At 47.3% G+C, this 15,935-nt stretch overlaps 1 protein-coding gene across 2 annotated transcripts in view; it reads left to right on the plus strand.

Annotated features, from left to right (window-relative positions):
- INSC (INSC spindle orientation adaptor protein) overlaps positions 1 to 15,935 on the plus strand; it is a 130,916-nt gene that overhangs the window by 80,557 nt on the left and 34,424 nt on the right. For both annotated transcript variants that reach the window (XM_032240850.1, XM_032240849.1), the window contains exon 7: positions 5,870 to 5,995. In XM_032240850.1, the coding sequence (XP_032096741.1) occupies positions 5,870 to 5,995 (126 nt within the window). The remainder of the gene's footprint in view (positions 1 to 5,869; positions 5,996 to 15,935) is intronic.

Below are 15,935 nucleotides of genomic sequence, written 5' to 3' on the forward strand. Positions count from 1 at the left end.
CTCTTTTGGGAGTCATTTACATGTATTTAACCTGAAGAGCTTGTGGTCATGTTGGGGCGAAGGGGATGGAAGAGGTAGCATTGGATCTGTTTTCTCCAAGGCTTCTGTAACTCAAATATTTAACTTGGTCAAGAATGCTGACTGTAGATTTTTGTCTTGGTGCTGTGGGGGAACAGCAAACAGTTCCAGCCTCTGAGTTGAAACTGACTCAACGTTAGTTTAATGATTAACTCCAAACAGTAAGCAGATGAATTTCTTTTGGAACAATGATCAGTTTTCCCTTTCAAAATGAATTGCAAACATATGCTGGGTTTGGGTTCTCTGTATGGATCTGAGGTCTGGATGGGAAAAGGACTTGTTCTGAATGGTGCATGGGGTATGAAGATGTTTTATGTTTTGTAAAGAATGGGCCTTAGAAGTTTCCTGGGAAGGAAACTTTGCTGGGCAGGAGCTCTGAAGCTCTGGGTGTTCTTTTTCAGGACCTGGGCACTCAAGGTCTGCTTCCATGTGCCACTTGATATAGACAGCTCCTACCACCTGCCTGCATTTGTGCTTCATGTTCAGGAAAGCAGAGAGGGGACATGCATTTGGTTGTAAGTCAAGATGATGTTTGGCCTCCTGCAGAGTCAGTCCCCTGTCAGGACCAGGCATTAACTCTAGTTAAACATTAATCCCAAATATTTCCAGTTGTAGAAAGCAGGGGAAAAGGCCTGTGTTGGGACAAGAGGGCAGCTCTCATCCCAGCTCTGCCACTAGCTCACCGAAGGAGGTCGGCCAGACCACTGGGGATTGACTCCTCCTTTGAGGCCTGAGGATGCTGGACTGTATATTTAAGACACCTTCCAAATCTATCATGCTACCTGCTTTCCCAGTGTTTTCATGGGAAAAGTAAGGATGCAATTTTACTTTTATCCTGTTCTGTTTTAAAACACAAGGCTAAGGTGAACTATTTTCCACATTTAGTCATCACTTCCTTTGTTTCTGTCCGCAGGCTTCTTACCTGTTCTGTCCCCTCCTCAGCTACTCAGAGATCTTGCATGCCCCTAACACTCCCCTGGGCTCTCACGTGCCATGACCAAGAGTTGTTAAAGATTTAGAATGATCTTTTGGTTATTTACATGGGCCATACCCTCCAGAGCCTGCCAAGAGAGATACTTGAGTCTCACTGAATATTCACAACAACAATGATAATAATTACTATTTATTGGTGGTGTCCTATGTGTCCAGGCCCTGTGCAGGGACTTTCACACAGTTGCTGTATCTTGTCCACATGCACACCTCTGAGAAGTGTATCAGTGACCTTCTTTTACAGGTTCTAACCTGTAAACCCCAGGACACACAGTGGTTGAATACCTTGAGCAGCTGACTCTTGAAACCAAATTTGTCCAGCTCTGGAGTCAGTGCTATTTCCATTTCACCAGCTCAGTTGGTTAAAACTTAGAGTCTCTCCCTTTCCAGACAAAACTCTGCTACAACAAATCTGTCTCCCTCTTAATCAGTATTTCCTCTTTCTCTGCTCCTGGTCCACTGCACAGTCATTAGCTTGCTTGCTTTCGGTATAAGGCTGGTAGAGGTCAAAATTGGGAGGTACTGACAGGAGCTGTGTATGAATGGAAGAATCTGAGCTTTCTGAAGCCAGAAGTGATCAATTCTGGTGATGGGGGTGGTGATGACATCTGTAGTAGCAGTAGTAATAATAAATTTATTTTTATGGCACTCACTTTGTGCCAGATAATGTTCTAAGGGTTTTATACAAACGACATATTTGAACCTCCCAACAATCCTCTGTGGTAAGCAGGACCTACCCCCATTTTCCAGATTCGGGATCTAAGACAGCAAAGAGGTCCACAGCTAGTAAGTGACTGAACTGGAATTTGTACCTGGCTATTGGGCAGTAAATGTTATGCGCCTGGTTACTGTTCTGAACTGCTTCTCAGCAGCCCCTCCTCTTCTTCCTCCCACCTTCCTCCCCATTCTTTCCCTTCCTCCTACCCACCTTCCGTGCCCATTGTTTACTCAATCATGGTGCTATGCTTTCTATTCACCATCTCATCTGATGCTCCGACAGTCTTTCAATAAGTTATAATTCCCATTTTGAAGATGAAGAAACAGAGTTTCAGAAAGGACATAAATAATTTATTCAAGCAGAGCTGGGATTTTACCCAGGTCTGTAGATTCCAGAAACTTAATCTCAACCTCTTGATCTGATGTTTAGGGTCCAAGGGATAGAGTAGACAGAGTGTTGAAGCAGAGAGAAGATTCTCGGAGGACTTCCATCTTTCCAGCTCATCTTTCCATCCCATCTTTCTGGACTGCAAAAGGGAGTTCCTGAATCTTCTCTTTGGGAGAAGATGGGAGACTAATTCCTCCACAGAATCACTGTGTTTGAGTTTCCAGTTCCGATAGTGAAGTAGGAGTTGGGAGTCTCCGACAAGCACTGGACAGCATCCTCACCTTGGATGCTCAGTAGCTGTACCCAATGTTGTGACAATGTGGGGCAGTGACCTAGTGGCCTTCCTTATCCACCTCTTTGGGGCCTGCTGTGGTGTTTGTTTGGGCCCTTCATCTATCTGAGCTGCTTCTGGGAGAGAAACTTAGGCAACCTATCTGAGGCCTGTCCTCTCAACTTCTTGGGTTCCTCTGAAGGCTAAAGAATAAGCACAGACCTCTCTATGATGATGGTGGCAAACCCCATCCCTTCCCCTGTGCAGGGCACAGAAAACTCCTCTGGGCTTCATCAAAATTATCCCCCCACCACCAATAACTCCTCTGTTATTCCCTCCACCAGCAGCCCACGCTCCCTACAAGTGATTTCTTCCCACTTTATGACAGTTCATCCCAAATCTCTCTGAATAATTCATACTGTTATGCGGCTGGGCTCTGAGCCAGAGCTTTCTATAAAATTAAACAAGCTTCAGCCAACAGTGTGATTCTGCTAGCTCAGGCCATTCCTAGCTTCACTCCAGGACGAGGGCTGCACTTGGATCTTGAATGAGGGCTCCAGAGTGGTCCTCAAGACCAATCCATCTTATTTCCTCTATGGCCTCCTTCTTCCTCTCTCCTCTCATATATCCTCGCCCTTGGGGCCCCTTTCATGAGAGTATGAGACACTCTTCTAACCAGGAAGCCTCACATAGCCTGACCCTTACCCACTGTCCAGAACCAGGTAGTAGGCCTTTCCACATGCACTAACTCAACTGCACCCCTCAAAGCTCAGACATATAGCTATTGTAGCACATTTTTAGTCTAGCACAACCAGCATCAAAAGCCAGGATTTAGACTAGAATCTCCTTCTTTTCAATCCAGGAATTTCCCCCTCCCTTTCCTGGTAGCTAAAAATGCTAAGAAGGCCATTTTTCATAGGCTTGAGAGAGATTTAATGAGACTCCAATGCAAATGCATGCAGAGGCTTAAATATAGTTGTGCTGGGCTCAGTACCTCCTGAGCCAAAGGAGGGCTGCCACATTCATCCTGGCTCAGGCCTCATGCATGTTCTTTGGCACTGTTTCTTCATTGTCTGCTGCAGATGTAAATGTCCGTCAATCAGTCATCTCTCTCTCTCTCTCATCTATCTACATATATATGGAAATAATATAATATGATTTAAATAATATGTATATTTATAACTTATATAATATGCAATATGTAAATTATTTATACAATACGTATAAATATAAATAATATTTATACAATATGATTCAATATAAGCACACACATATATAAATATATATCTAATATGTAAATATATAGATAAATATTTACATCTGGAGGAATGCTAGTAATGACCAGCAGGACTGGCTGAGGAGAGCTTAGGACTTCTATTTCTTTTCATCTCATTTTGAAGAGTAACCTAGTTTTGCTTCAGTGATTTTTCTGAGTGAGATCTGTAAGTAGAACCCTCATGCAGATGTCCCAGGAGCCATGGGAAAGTAGGAAGGCAGGAGTAAATGTTGTGAAACAAGAAATCAGAGGGGTAAGTGTCTGTCTCATGTCAGACATTTTTATTGGAGTAATTATGTGCATTTAAAATCAGAATGGTTCTGTCTTGACCCTTTTACAACCCTCTACCCTCTGAGTTAGGGGCTCCTGCTCTGTGCTCCCTTAACCCAAATGGCATGGGTTGTACCCCCAACCACATGCCATTGCTTCTTTACCCAGCTTTGTATCTACTTTTAAAGTCATATGCCTTCTCTATGAGACCATGAGTTCAGTATGGAGGGGACTGAAGCAGTCCTGCTCAGTGTCCAGCATGATGTCTGGCATATAATAAACCATTAACATTTTTGAATGCATGCATGAATGTACCAGCCCTAAGCTATGCCCTTTCACACCAAAAGAAATGAGGGGAATTCAAGCACCCCAAAGGGAATATAAAAGCTGTGATCACTCTTAGCTGATTCTAAAATGTCAGAAATTATGAACTCCCCCAGAGTTGGATGCCTTCATCTTGATCCCTGAAGTGATCAGCAGCAAAACTCTTAGAATGAAAAGGGCCTATGAGCCTATCGTTTTGGAGTGGAGGGGAAGGGAAGATCCGGGATTCAGCTATTTTGGTGAACCTGTGCTGGGCTTCTTCTTTTAATTTCCCATTCATTGTTTTATCAGTCATTCATTGCTGTATCCTCAGCACACATGAAACAGAGCCTGGCACACAGTAGGTGCTTTTGTTGTCGGAGCTCTCAAAAATCTGATAGAGGGTAGTCTTTTGCTGAACTTGCCTTCTTCTGTAACATTTTGCTCAGTTTTGGGAACCGGTGCAAGGAGGTTAGTCCCAGGAGTGATGAGGTTAAAAGTGAGTGCCCTGAGGGACCCAGTTCAGATCAGTTGCTCATGCGTTATTTACTGCTGCCAACCCTAGGCACCCCGCCTGCCTTCAGGGTGGGAGAGAGACAGAGATCTAGGCAAAGCTAGATGTGGGGTATCCAATTCCTACCACTCTGGATGCCCCGGGTAGTGTTGCCACTGGTTTGCTGGCTACCTTGATTAGTCACTCTAGTGATCTCTTGGCTTACTTTGCCTCTAGAGTTAAGGTGGGCTCTGGTGATTACTATGAATAAGTCTGACTAGTTAGCCGGGCCCCTGGACAATGAGCTCCACACTCCCAGATTCTTGCCTGATGATGAACACTTTACTAGAAAGAAGTTTCCATAAATAGCTCTCATAAATGGAAAAGTACATGTTCATCACACCCAAGAGCTGGGATGATTGTTTTTAAAAGTGTTATTACACACACACACACACACACACACACACACACACACACACACGAGTAAATGATAGAAAATGATAATGTGAACCCATCTAGACTTCAGTTTTTTTCAATAAAATAATAGGAGGAAATGGTAGTACTAATATAAATAAAACTTTTTTTTTTTTTGCCTGCCTCCCGCAGCAGTCGGAACGACCCAAGGAATAGCATGGTGATTGTTGGCAGAGGAACCAGCTCTGGGCATCTAGTCAGTTCCTTCCACCTGCCCCCGATTGGTTTCTAGGACCTGTTTCCTGTGACTGCAGACCTGCTCTATGGAGGGCTGCTCCAAGGGAGTTGCCAGATGTTTGACAACCCTGTTGAAGGGTGCTGATCGCCAGCCCTAGCAAATATGCCTGCCTCACGCCCCTGGCTCCTGAGCCCCAGAAGCATTTAGGGTATCCCATCTCCAGCTTGAGCTATGAAGGGTGACATTATTTGTGGAGCCAGCATTTCACTGTAGTGTACATGGGGGCATGTGAGCGTGTGTGAGTGTGTGCGGGGCGGGGATTGCTGGATGCAGGCAGGACCCAAAAGCATATATGGTGAATGAGGGATGTCACTTATTCTTGAGTTAGCCCCAGACAAGGAAGGTGATGTAACATTTCTTTCTCTTGGCAGGAGGGTGGGGTCATGGCACTCTTCAAGGTTTGCCGGCAGGACAGTTTCCGGTGCTTGTACCCCCAGGCGCTCCGCACGCTGGCCTCCATCTGCTGCGTGGAAGAGGGTGTCCACCAGCTGGAGAAGGTAAGGACCGCTGGCTGGGTGGTGCCTGAGGCCCTTGAGCTGGGTGGGGGTGAGGGACAGGCCTCATGGTGGCCATTTGTTCCTTTCCATGGAGCAAGTGACCCAGGTAGTCCTTTTCCCAGGCACCATTCTGATAGGGCTGCTGGGACCTGGACTGTGGGAGTTGGTGAAGGGGTGAAAGAGATGAGGACTGAGGAGCCTGACCAGGAAAGGCAGGGCTCAAAGGGACACTCAGCACTTCTGGAGAAAGGGGTGACTACTGGGGACACTCCTGTGGGATTGAACATGGTAGAAGGCAGGCAAGTCAGTGGGATGGTGTTGGGGTTCAGGGTGGTTGATTCTTTACCCACAGCAGGCCTCTTGAAGACAGAAGAGGATCCAGGTCCCTGGGGTGATAGAGTGGGCAAGTGTAGGGCAGCACTGGGTGCTTGGAAAAGCAGGTGGGGCTACTCTTCACTAAAGACTAGTGGGCTTGGGTGACAGAGGTGGGAACCCCAGTCTAAGTGTTCACTGAGCCAAGGTGGTGTGGGAGTAGGGTAGGGTTAGAGAAGGAATGTGGTGATCTGACAGGCCCTAGTGCTTCTCCTCAAGACTAACCTATGGTGACATAACTAATTCCAGCCACCCAGACCCCTGCCCTGGTTGTGGGGCTGAGGCTGCTCCTCCACCCAGACATGAGTGAGTCTGAGCTTGTGTATAGGCTCTCAGGGAGTCCAGCCAGGAGGGCTGGGGAGGTGGGGGCTGAAGTCTGGGGTTTCCCAACCAAGTTTCCAGGAAAGATGCTGAAAATTCTTATAGAAAAGTGGAAAAGCATGGTATGTCCTCGTACTATGGTGGTGCCTGCAGGATTTGGTGTAGGATCTGAGTCTGTTTCTGTGAGCTGGTGTAAATGGGGATGGGAGCCAGCAAACTGCTCACTGTCCTTGGTATCAGTGTCCCATAGTCTGGTCCTGGCAGCCCAGATAATTCCACCCTACCCTCAGCTTCCTCACTTTGGTCTGGACTATTAGACAAATGGTCATCTTACTTTCTACCCTGACTCCTTCCAAATCTACTCAGCTTATTGGGACAGGGTCATAGAATCATGAACTTCTTGATACTTCTAGCTAAGCATGAAGCGTGGATGGGGAATCTGCTTATTTTACAGATGAGAAGGCTATGGGTCAGAATGAGGAAGCAATTTGCCTAAGGTGACAATGAGATAGTAGAGGAGCTGGTGCCAGTTCTTTGGACAGAGTGTCCCCTTCCCACTGGGTTGGAAGTCTTCATATTTAGCTGCTATGAGCACTAGATTTGGAGGTGAGAAATCCATGCTTACTTCTTCATTGTGCTATTCATTGGGTAGCTAGGTTCTGAGGAGAGAAGTGACTTGCTCAGAGAGAATCAAAAGCAAAATCTGAGTCTTCTAAGACTGAAATCAATTACACTTATCTCCATTCCAGTGCACTGTCTGATGGTGTGAGCACAGACATGCTATGTATCTCTTATATGGCAAAATAGAGGAGTGGGGTGGGTGGTGAGAGAGAGAAAGACAGACAGTTGGACTTGATAAAGGAAATGCATTGAGCATCCTCAGCTTCATGTGCTGAATAATTTCCTCCCTTCTCCCATAGAACTTGTTCTTCCTTTGATAGTATACAAATGACCAAATGGGGTTTGTTTCTCACCTTTCCTGTGTGGTTGGCAGGGAGTATGGGAAGAGAAAATAGGAGGAGCTTGGGATCACCAGCCCTCCGAAAGCAGCAGATTGTATGGGTTGAGTGAGCTTGCAGTGCAGAAGGAAGTTTTCAATTCAGGGAAGAAAAACAACAGAGCTTTTTGTTTGTTTGTTTAGAGATGAAAACTTGTGCAGCTAGGACAGCTGGAGGCATTTTTCCTTTTACCTACCTGATACTGCTCAAATGCCAGAGTGCTTTAATGTGTCCTTCCCAGTCCTGATGGCCCAGGACCTAGCCTGGGATTCAGACTCTGCCCAGCTCAGCAAAAGAAGAATGAGATGGTCATAGTCTAGGGCTCACTATGTGCCAAGTGCTGAGCTAGTCCACTACATATGTCCTTTCATGAATGCAGCAGAACCTTGTGAGGTGAGCACTATTAGTATCTCCATCTTAAAGATAATTAAATGGAATCTCAGACAGTTTAAGTGACTTGCCTAAGTAACATAGTAAGTGTTGGAGCCAAAATTTGGATCCCCATCTGCCATAGTCCAACACCCAGTATGTGTTTCGGCTTTGCTGGTTTAATGGTTCCTCTGGGAGAACTGAAAGGTCCCTGCAGCTTAACCCCAGACCACCTTGCTGTTCCTGGTCAATGTGCTAACCTATCATGTTCCCAGCTGGCATAGGGATAGTAGCTTACCTGGACATTTCTCCCCTACAGGCCAGATTGCTTATAATACACAGACACTCATAAAGTATTTCCTCTGTGCCAGGCACTGAAGAGGGATAAGACTTATCCTGGTAAGGGCCTCTGAGTGATCAGAAATAACAATTATATTGTAGAGCAGTTGTAGAGATTGCAAAGTGATTCCACGTGGATTCTAATTTCATTTGATGCTTTCTTCAAGTTTGAAAGTATCCCCACAGTATGGATGAAAAAACTGATGTCCAGAGAGGTGAAATGACTTCTTACACAAAATCATACATTATGTAATTCATTCAGCAAATATTTACTATCTGCTATTTGCCAGGCACTGTTTTAGATGCTGGGAGTATAGTAGTGAACAAAACAGACAAAACCCCTTGTCTTCATGGAGCTTACCTTCTAGTCTAGAAGGTAGCAAATTATGGTCCATGGACTAAATTTAGCCTTCTCTCTGCCTTGTATGGCGCATGAGCTAAGAATGATTTTTTTAAAAAAAATTTTAAATAGGCCGGGCGTGGTGGCTCAAGCCTGTAATCCCAGCACTTTGGGAGGCCGAGGCGGGTGGATCACGAGGTCAAGAGATCGAGACCATCCTGGTCAACATGGTGAAACCCCGTCTCTACTAAAAATACAAAAAATTAGCTGGGCATGGTGGCGCGTGCCTGTAATCCCAGCGACTCAGGAGGCTGAGGCAGGAGAATTGCCTGAACCCGGGAGGCGGAGGTTGCGGTGAGCCGAGATCGCGCCATTGCACTCCAGCCTGGGTAACATGAGTGAAACTCCGTCAAAAAAAAAAAAAAAAAAAAAAAAAAAAAAAAAATTTAAATAGTTGGAAAAAAACAGAAAAAGAATAAAATGTTGTGTCCCATGAAAAATTATGTGAAATTCAAAGTTCAGCATATAGTTTTGAGAACACAGCTACACCCATTTGTTTGGGTGTTCTCTATGTGCTTTCATACCAAAACAGCAGAACTGAATAGTTTCAACAGAGACCATATAGTGTGAAAAGCTAAAAATATTTACTCTCCGGCCATTTATAGAAAATTCTTGCCAAGCCCAGTTCTAGCAGGTAAGGAGGATGTCATGACCACAAAGAGAAGAGCAATAACTTACATAATATCGAATACTTGCTTTGGCCAAGCACTTTGCTAAGCTCTTCCTTTCATCAAGTCATTTATTCCTTGCAGTCCTGTTGTATCCCCACTGCTTACAGAAGAGAGGGAGAATCAGAGACTCTCAGGCAGTAATGTAATTCCAGCTCTGTTGGGCCACAGCCAGCCTGGGCTGTTAACCATTGTGCAGACCCAGGACTCAAAATCTGATATTGTGAGGCCAGTGTCTGTGCTCTTTTCCTCCATGTCATATTGCTTCCAAAGTTGTGAGAAGTTCCAGAGATACCCATGAGGGCCTTAATGTCCCCCACCCTCCACCCACGCCCACCTCCCTGGGTCCTGCCCATGCTTTCCACCCACTGTGACCTGAGCTGCTCAGCACTGCCCACACAGGCTCCAGTGAGGTTGGCCATTGTCAGTGTTGAGGATGGAAGGTGGTGAAGACCAGGCACAGGCCAGATTGTAGAAACCACAGAGTAACAGGTGAGTGAAGGTGGAGCGGGGAATTGCGGTTCCCCAGGGCTTTTGCCAGCCACCTACTTACTGGTTCATGGCCTAATTAGATCACATCGAAGTTGCAGCCTTCCCCTCCTGATTTACTGGACTGGCTTTCTCACTGAGGTTCGCTTAATTAATTGGCAGTGGGAAATGTGCTGGATTTGGTGAAATTCATCACTGTTGTGCAGCTTCTCTCTCCTTTCCTTCAACCTGGAAGAGGTTCATTAAATCCTGCACAGCCCCCAGTGGAGTTGTGTGTCTAGACAGATCACTGCATCCATCCCAATTGCTACTGTGTCATCCCTGACCGTTGCCGGGTTTGGGGGACTAGTGTGGTCATAGATTCAGTCATGGTCTCATTCATTTACTCGGGGTAAGTCATTTTGTCTGCTTCTTCATTTCTTCTCTCTGCCAGTCAGTCATTCACTTAATTTTAAACTCACTCAAATCCCAGTGCTTTAGGAGGGTGAGGCAGGAGAATCGCATGAGGCCAGGAGTTCCAGACCTGCCTGGGCAACACAGCTAGATCTTGTTTCGTAAAAATAAAATAATAAAATAAAATAAAATAAAATAAATATTAAAGTAAACTTGCTCACTTTTTTGTTCTCTCATGAAGTCCACAACTGATTGACCCTATGAATTTCTTCTTTTATCACTGAAGCAGCCTAGTACAGTAGAGAGACTGGGAACTTAGAGAACCAGGCAATCCTGGGTTTGAACATATTTTTCTTACTGTGAGCTTGAATATGTTATCCTGGGAAACTTGCTTAGCACAGTTCCTTGATCAGTAAAATAAGCCTATAAAATCTATCTCACATACAGTAATATGATGCTTGGCACATAGTAGGATGTGAATACATGGTGGCTACTGTGACTGTGGCAGGTCCAATGCTAATCGCTGGGACTTTGAAAATGAATGAAAGGTTAGGGTCTGTTGGGGAAGGGAGGGCTGGCATGTGGGAGAGGGGCTGGCCTGGTCAAAGTTGCAGTGGAGTGCACATATGGAGAAGCTGGGTGGGGCGGGGGCATGAGTCCTCACAGCCTTTCCCTTTTACAGGCGAGGAAACTGAGACTCAGAGTGTTTCCTCAGTCATAAATGTAGAGCTTGGATGCAAACCCAAGTATGGCTGGTTCTAAACCCCTGCTCTTTCCTCTGCTACCTGGGGAGAGCTGGCCCTTCTGAGGTAAGGACTGCAGAGGGATGACTTCCTGGGGGCCAGGTTCTCTGTGTTGGCCTGGGCAGGGGGCAGACGTGGACACCCACCAAGCAGGAATGTAGGAGGCAAGATGTCAACACACAGCAAAGGCCTCTCCACTGTCTGACAGGCCTTTTATGGCCCCATTCTTTCTTTTCAGAGCTGCTACATGGAGGTCTGGTTCATCCAGGCCGCAGCCTCCCTGAATCTTAAGCTTCAGGACATCTGTCCTTCCTTCCCTGTGCCCTCATCTGACATCACTCTTCATTCCCCAGCCCTGTGCTGGGCTCTGGGGAAAAGACAGGCTCCCTGCCTCCCAGGATGGCTGAATGGGGAGAGGCCCAGCAGGACAGAGCATGGGAAAGACTGCGTTTTGCTCCTAATCATAACTGTACCCCTTCCCCCCGCCCTGACCCCATCCCATTAGGTGAATGGTGTCATAGTGTGTAGATCCCAGGGCAAAGCTGCTACTTTCTTGCTAGAGTTGGTTCTAATATATAAGCCATCAGAGGCCACAGGCAGGAGGCCCCACCTCTGGTGGGGTTGCCAGTGCAGGCAGCACCAAAGAAGCAGTGGAGCTGGGCCCAGAAGGGCCAGGGAGGAGCTCCCAGGCAGGCCGGAGGAAAGCAGTCGTAACAAGGGCAGGGGCAGGGGGACTCCACAGCAGGGAGAGACCTCATGGTACTCCAAGTCTTTCAGGGTTTCTGTATTCAGTGAACGGAGGGAGCCCCAGAGAGGAGGCAGTGTTCTCTGGACCTCAGTTGGGAGAAGACTGGAGGGAGAAAATGAGGGCCAAGGAGAGAGTGAGGGCCCCAGAGCCACACAGTCCAGTGAGAGCAGATGAACTCAACCCAGCAGGGTGGACTGCTCAGGGTGGCCTTCCTGGAGGACTGGAGCTGTCAAGGTGGACTGGCGTTACTACAGGGGAGGACTGCAGGGTTTGGGGAAGGCTGAAGAGAGGTGAGGGAGCAAGTCACTTCTCTCTGAACCCTGCTTCCTCTTCTGTAAAATGGGACTACCACCTCCTTTACGGGGCTATTATGGTGATGCAATGAAACAATATGAATGGGGCTTGCAGCAATGGTGCCTGCATGGAGAAAGCACTCAGCCTGTGTCGCTTTCCTTTTCCTCTTCCCATGTCCATTCATCTCCACTTTTTCAGGCTGGTCTGGGAAAAACTTCACATTGCCCCCAAAGGACCTGGTTATTGGGGATTTTGCAATGACCCTGGCAGGGTGTCAGATGCTCTGAGTAGTGAAAGGGAAGGTCAGGGCACTGCTGGTTCAGGGATTGTAGTTGGATAGGGCCAAGCCAGGATGGGGTTGGAGGGAGCTGGGGACTAGAGCTGGGCTGGGGACTGTGGTCCAGATGAGAGGCTGGGGTTGTAGGGGACAGGAAGCTACAGGTCTGTGGCCATAAGGAGTGGGAGGCACTCAAAGCCCAAGGCTCAGACAACCTCCAGGACAGCCTGGTAATTGTCTTCTTCAGCTTTAAGATCAGAGACAGCCTTGCTTTCAAAAGAGCATCCTTATATTCTCACCCTCTCTCTTTTATTTTTTCAAATAATGAGTTAGTTCACCCTGTGCTGGAGCCAAGGGGGGAGTTTAATGAAAATCAATACAGAAATTAAAGATGGGGGAGAGAGGGGAGGAGGGCTCAATTTCAAGTCCAAGAAGAAAATCACCAAAGGCAAGAGCTGGGAAAAGTGCTGCCTATCTCTATGCAGCTCCCTCACGCCCCACCCTTGTTTCCTGGGGCAACTTCTTGGCATCAATAGGCCCTGACAGCTGAGGTTCTGGGCTGGATGAGAGATGAAGACAGGGAGACCTAGACTCAGCTCTTGAAATCCCAGAGACCCTGAGCAGGAGGGAGTGGGCTGCAAGGGCGAGTGGTGGGCAGGCTCTGTGGCTCCAGCTGCCATTTTACAGGAGTCTATCTTTACTGCCTGCTCCCTGTATGATGACAGATGGTCAGAAATAGTTAATTTTTGCAAAAAAATGAATAAAAATTCAAACAAGCAAAAAAACCTGACTTCAACCAGTTTTTCTTACCATTATGTCCATTTGCTTTTCACAGTCATTTTGTAAGGAAGGCAGGGAGAGATGGTCACCTCCATCTTATTTACAGAAGAGCAAATTGAGGCTGGAAAGGATAGAGATACTGGAAAGGACAGAGGCTGGACTGAGAACCCTGCATTTTTGCTCCTAATCATAAGTGTACCCCCCAGTCCCATTAGGTGAATTGTGTCGTAGTGTGCAGATTCCAGAGCCAAGCTACTACTTTCTTGCTAGAGTTGGTTCTAATATATCATCCAGGCTGAATAGAGACAGAGGAGCTGTGAATGCAAGGCAAAAAAAAAAAGTACTTGCTTAATTTGTCTTGCAGTCCCTTCTTTACCTAGGAGTAGCTTCTAGAGAGAAGCTTTGAATGAAGGTCCCAGGATGCCTCTTAACCTATCTTTGGGGCTCAACCCATCTAGAATTATCAGCTTCCTCCATTCCTCACACCCACAGGCACTGGCCTTCAACTTCCCTGGGAATGGGCTAAGGCTTTGCAGAGAGCCCAAGGGTCCCAGGTTAGCTGTCTGTGCTGTGACTCTGGCTGACAGGCAGAAAGGAATTGGGGCTGGCACTGTCACTGTCACCCTTCCCTGCTTTACAAGGGGGCAGAGCCTATGACCGAGCCTTCCCAGAGGGAGTGTGGCTTCTTCACTTTCAACATGCCAAGGCTCCTGTCTGTCTGTCTCGATGGCAGGGGTGGGGGCACCTAAGGAGGCCAGGATGCAAAGAGGCAGGAACTAAATCAACCACAATGCTCCACTTGCCCTCTCCCCTTCTAACAAAGATCTAGGCTGAGATTATGGGCCAGTACTTTCCAGACTGAAGGAGGGCCTTGCTGGATCAGGGGCTGTGCCTTTCCCACCGGGTCCAACCTGAGTTTGGAGAAGGGAATGGGGCTGCCAGGCAGTCTGGGTGCCTAAGCGCAGCAGTGAGTTTGCAGGAGTAGGCTCCATCCTCAGAAGCTCAGCAGGACCCCATGTGCTGTGCAACAGCGGCCCCTGGTGGATATGAATACCAGTGGCAACTCCATCAGGCTGCCTGCTGCAGGCTTCTGGGGCTGTTGAGGCTGGTGGTCTCTAGGCTCCAGTACCAACAGTCAGGGCCAGTGTGTGGGGCAGAGTCAGTGGGGGAGTAGGGGAGGTTTACAAATTCAGGGCACTTAGCCAGCCTCCTCCGGGAGGATGATGTAGACAAATCTTTCATTCCAACTTGTCTCTAATTTCCAGATTTCCTCAGTGAGTCTGTCCTGTCTTCCTAGGCCTCCTAGTTCCCACTGGATAAAATCCAACCCCCTCAGGCTGGCATTGAAGGTGCCCTCTGAGCAAGCTGCCTCCAGCACACTGGCCCTTTGGTAAACAAGCCTGGGTTTGATGCCCAGCTCCACCACTTATTCATTGTGTGTGTGACCTTGCACTCCTCTGAGCCCCATTTCATCATAGGTGAAAGTGAAGTGACAGTCCCTGCCTTGCAGGTTGTGAAGGTGAAACAAATCAATGCTCCATAGATGTGAGTTATTTTCCCCTTCCCACCAAATTTCTCCACCAAAGGTCTTTGGGGCTTCCTTGCCTTGGAGCCTCTGCCTGTGCTGGGGTGTCCCAATGAGAGTTTCACTTCCACTGTTGACATCTCGCTCTGAGGCCTCCTCCTCTGGACCTTTTCCCGAATGTGGTCCTCTCTTCTTGGTGCCCACACAGTGTGTGGCACTGCTCTGGAAGCATGTCCCACACTGCCTGGCCTCAGAGCTGTGCCTTGGCTTTCCCACCAAAAGACACTAGTTCACCCACCTCTTTAGTCCATCAGTGAAGTGGTCTGCACACACAGGTGAACAATGTTTGGTATGGAACTGACTATATACCATTTGAAGAGCTCTGGTTCATTATTCCTCGTTGCAGATGAGAGGATAGAGGCCCAGAGAGGTGAAACAATGTGCATACCCACATTCCCGAGTTTCCCGAGATCAATCCCAGGGCTGAGACCAAAATGCAGAATGTTTGACTTCACGTGAAACAGTGTGGCAGGATGCTTGATCAGTTTCAGACCCTGGTGAGGGTTAGGAGCTGGGGGAGTATAAACATTGTAGGGTCCCTCAATAAGGATAGAATGGCTAAAAATCTTTATATGGAATTTGCCCTGAGCACCCATTTGCACCACTTAGCCCTGGCAGTTTGCACTGGCTTTGCCTTTCTCCCAATTTTTATGGCCCTGAATCCAAGTTCTTAGGTCTCAAACAGACTTGGGGAGGCTGGTGGGCCAAGATGAACTCTGCAAGTCAGCCTGAGATAAGTCAGATGAGTAGAAGGCCTTTGAGGCTGGCCATGCCCCCTGGGTAAAGTTCAGCAGGCTTGACTTTAGTGAAGGATTCTGGGACCAGTTCTTCCTTTACCACTAATGTGCTAAGTGATCACAAGGAAGTTTTCTAATCCCTATGAGCCTCAATTTTCTCGTTTGATGGAAGTCCCAGTTCTGCTGGTATCCTGTGGCATATGAAGTAATTTTGTGAGATGTAATGTGGCAAACAAAAGTTAGATGTTGAGCTGGCAGGGCTAGGAATTCTAGATGTCTGTTCTGTGGATTTGGGTTGTGTTGAGCAGGTGGTGTTCATCCAGGAGTTTTTAGAAGAAAGCTGGGCACCTGTGAATTCTTAGATGGAGTTCTGCATTTGAGAGCTGTGTGTGTGTGTGTGTGTGTGTGTGTGTGTGTGTGTGTGTGT

This window comes from Sapajus apella, unplaced genomic scaffold (genome assembly GCF_009761245.1).
Source record: "Sapajus apella isolate SASKATOON/1434 unplaced genomic scaffold, GSC_monkey_1.0 scaffold47, whole genome shotgun sequence".
Taxonomy (NCBI): domain Eukaryota; kingdom Metazoa; phylum Chordata; class Mammalia; order Primates; family Cebidae; genus Sapajus; species Sapajus apella.